The sequence below is a fragment of the Aplysia californica genome, unplaced genomic scaffold, assembly GCF_000002075.1.
Source record: "Aplysia californica isolate F4 #8 unplaced genomic scaffold, AplCal3.0 scaffold00299, whole genome shotgun sequence".
In the NCBI taxonomy this organism is placed as follows: Eukaryota; Metazoa; Mollusca; class Gastropoda; order Aplysiida; family Aplysiidae; genus Aplysia; species Aplysia californica.
Genome location: NW_004797569.1, coordinates 672,103 through 675,021, shown reverse-complemented (window position 1 = coordinate 675,021; position 2,919 = coordinate 672,103). Strand labels below are relative to the sequence as shown.

The 2,919-nt window shown below is 37.3% G+C and overlaps 1 protein-coding gene across 1 annotated transcript in view; it reads left to right on the top strand.

The window, feature by feature from the left end:
* Positions 1 to 2,919, top strand: part of LOC101851276 (pyrokinin-1 receptor) — a gene marked incomplete in the record, with an annotated part of 39,130 nt that overhangs the window by 25,852 nt on the left and 10,359 nt on the right. The window contains 2 exon segments of the mRNA XM_013084519.2: positions 1,471 to 1,625; positions 2,382 to 2,631. Of these exon segments, the coding sequence (XP_012939973.2) occupies positions 1,471 to 1,625; positions 2,382 to 2,631 (405 nt within the window).

The following is a 2,919-nucleotide window of genomic DNA, read 5'->3' as shown; positions in this document are numbered from 1 at the left end:
TAGTAGTAGTAGTAGTAGTAGTAGTAGTAGTAGTAGTAGTAGTAGTAGTAGTAATAGTAGTAGTAGTAGTAGTAGTAGTAGTACAAGCGTCAATAGTTGAGAAAATTGTATTGAGGAAGTTTGATTAGTCTCTGACAAATTTAGATCAAATAGCCCCCAGGATGTTATAATAAATGATAACATTTGTATATCGTAAATTCCCGCTCAACGGCAAGCTCTAAGCGTTTTACAAGCTATTCTATATTGTTACCCCAGCAGATATTATAGCATTCTGAAACAATGATATCAGCATGCATATTCAGCTTCAATCATAAAACGCACGATAAAAAATAATGTTTTTGTTTACCGTATTTGTTGGGGTTTTCTTTATTATTCAACCAAAATGTACGACACAAGCAAATTTCAATTTGACCTCATAAAATTAACGGTACGGTCCGAAGCCCTCAACAAAGACAAAAAAATAGTGTAGGGGCTTCGACTGGACAGCAAATAAGGCAATATTGGGTGATTATCTAATAATCGAAAAGCAGCTATACGGATAAAACGTGGCTGAGGGTGTCGTTTCCTTAAGCACTGGATCAAGGGATTAAAAAAATGGCTAGATTTACCGGTCCCACCTCATTTCAGCGTCACTCAAAATTATGCTATTTGAGAAGAACAAAGGAGAAGGGGATTCAGTCAAATTACTGTAGTATTATTTCAACGCCACCCTTTCTCGATGCTGTTCTCTTTTTTCCTCCTGGGATTTTCCATGATCAATATCTAGCATCGTAAGTGCAGTTTACATTTCATGAATGAGCCCACAAACATGCATCGTCTGTTGTATAACCCTCAGACTGATATCCATTATGAGTATGTCATTGCAATAAACCAAGGCCAATTAGGACCATAATGTTCTTTTTACTAAGTTCTTGAACACCTGTTTTGTCGTGAAAATAAGTATACGTTACGCCGCTTTTTCAGCATTGGAAATAAATGTGTCACGACGCGATGAAATCAGGCGCTCGTCAATTTTTGGGCACGAGGAACTATTGGTATCACCTGAAAGCTTATTTATTTGCATGGATTTTCATGAAGAAAAAACAAACAAACAACATCTATCTATTACAGAAGTCGAGATAGTTGCGATTGAAGGAGGTGCGGCCATTGGTTTGATAAGCAAGAAAATGGCCGCACAAGTTTGGTAACTCCAACTGCTTGAGAGTCCTGGAAAACTCAAAAATTAAATATTATTTGGTGCCTTTAATCAATGTTTTTCAGTAAAATTCACATGGAGATGTGTTTGGATATGGATAATTCGATAAAAATTACCAAACTGGTGGAACAGTGCCGATTGTTTCGTTTACATTATTATGACGACCGCCTGATTTCACCATAATGCCTCAATGCATCTGTCATAAAAAATGAATTAAGAACATCCCTTCGTATTGGCCCTCTTCAAATAAATATTTATGTCTTCCCTTTTCACAGTCTGCCTTCATCGAGTGTGTGTTCCGACCACCAGACCTCGGTCCTAAGCGAGCCGACTTGCCCACAGTTGTGCCTCTCACCGTCATCTACGCCATCATCTTCATCACCGGCATTATCGGCAATGTCTGCACATGCTTCGTCATCATCAGAAACAAGTAAGTCAGTCGAAGTTTATTACGTCACGAATAGATAGATAGATAGATAGATAGATAGATAGATAGATAGATAGATAGATAGATAGATAGATAGATAGATAGATAGATCGATAGATCGATAGGTCGATAGGTCGATAGGTCGATAGATAGATAGATAGATAGATAGATAGATAGATAGATAGATAGATAGATAGATAGATAGATAGATAGATAGATAGATAGATTTTTTTTAAAATTGGCCAAATTTGTTTTTTAAATGATTTTATGCGAAAACGTTCAGAATAAAGTCTCTCAAAAAGCAAAAACAATTGTCAAATTATATGGCATCGATTTTTTTGTAGTGAAAGTACTCGGGAAAGAAGTTACTCAAAAACAAGCTTCGTCTTTGTTACAAATTCAAATAAGCTGTTGTCCTTTCCAATGTGCAACTTTCTACACAAATTCAGAAAACAAAAAGAATATAAGCTAACTCTCAACTTTCCTATCCTCCGTTTCCCTACCTACATAATCCACTCTTGGTCCCTTGCCCATTTCAATTAAATTGACGCCATCTAATAAGTAGAGCTACATGCGTATGGTAGTGCCCAATAGCTTATTACGTGCATAATTATCATTGTTACGTCTTAGCCAGGTTTTTAATGGTTTGTCAAGACTGTAATCAAGATTTCCTTTTCAAATTTACTAAGATTCATGTTAGCCTAGTTTATAATGATTTGTCAAGACCGTAATCAAGATTTTCTTTCCAAATTTACTAAGATACATGGGCACTGTGACCAACTATTACCTGTTCAACCTGTCAGTCTCGGACCTACTCCTGCTTCTCCTGGGCCTCCCGCAGGAGATTTATTCCACCTGGTCATCCTACCCGTATGTGTTCGGAGAAGCCTTTTGTCGCTTCCGACTGCTGGCTTCAGAGGCGTCAAGTTATGTGTCTATACTCACCATCACCGCCTTCACAGTAGAGAGATATATGGCGATTTGTCATCCTATCAAGTGCCCAACTCGTGTGAGTATGTGGGGATTTCTATTGAACCAAGGAAATGGGATTAGAAGGACAATTGTTAGGCAGCGTGGTGGAATCAGGCTCTCGTCAATTTTTGAGCATGTAGAGTTATTGGTATCATCTTAAAGCTTGTTCACTTGTCTTTATTTGGATTTAAAAATATCCATTTATCTTGAATACAAGTCGAGATATTTGCTAATGAAGGAGGTAAAATTAGTGAGAGAATGGCCGCCAAAGATTAGTTATTTCCTTAGCTTAAGAGTCCAGGTCAACTGAAAATTTACATTTTTT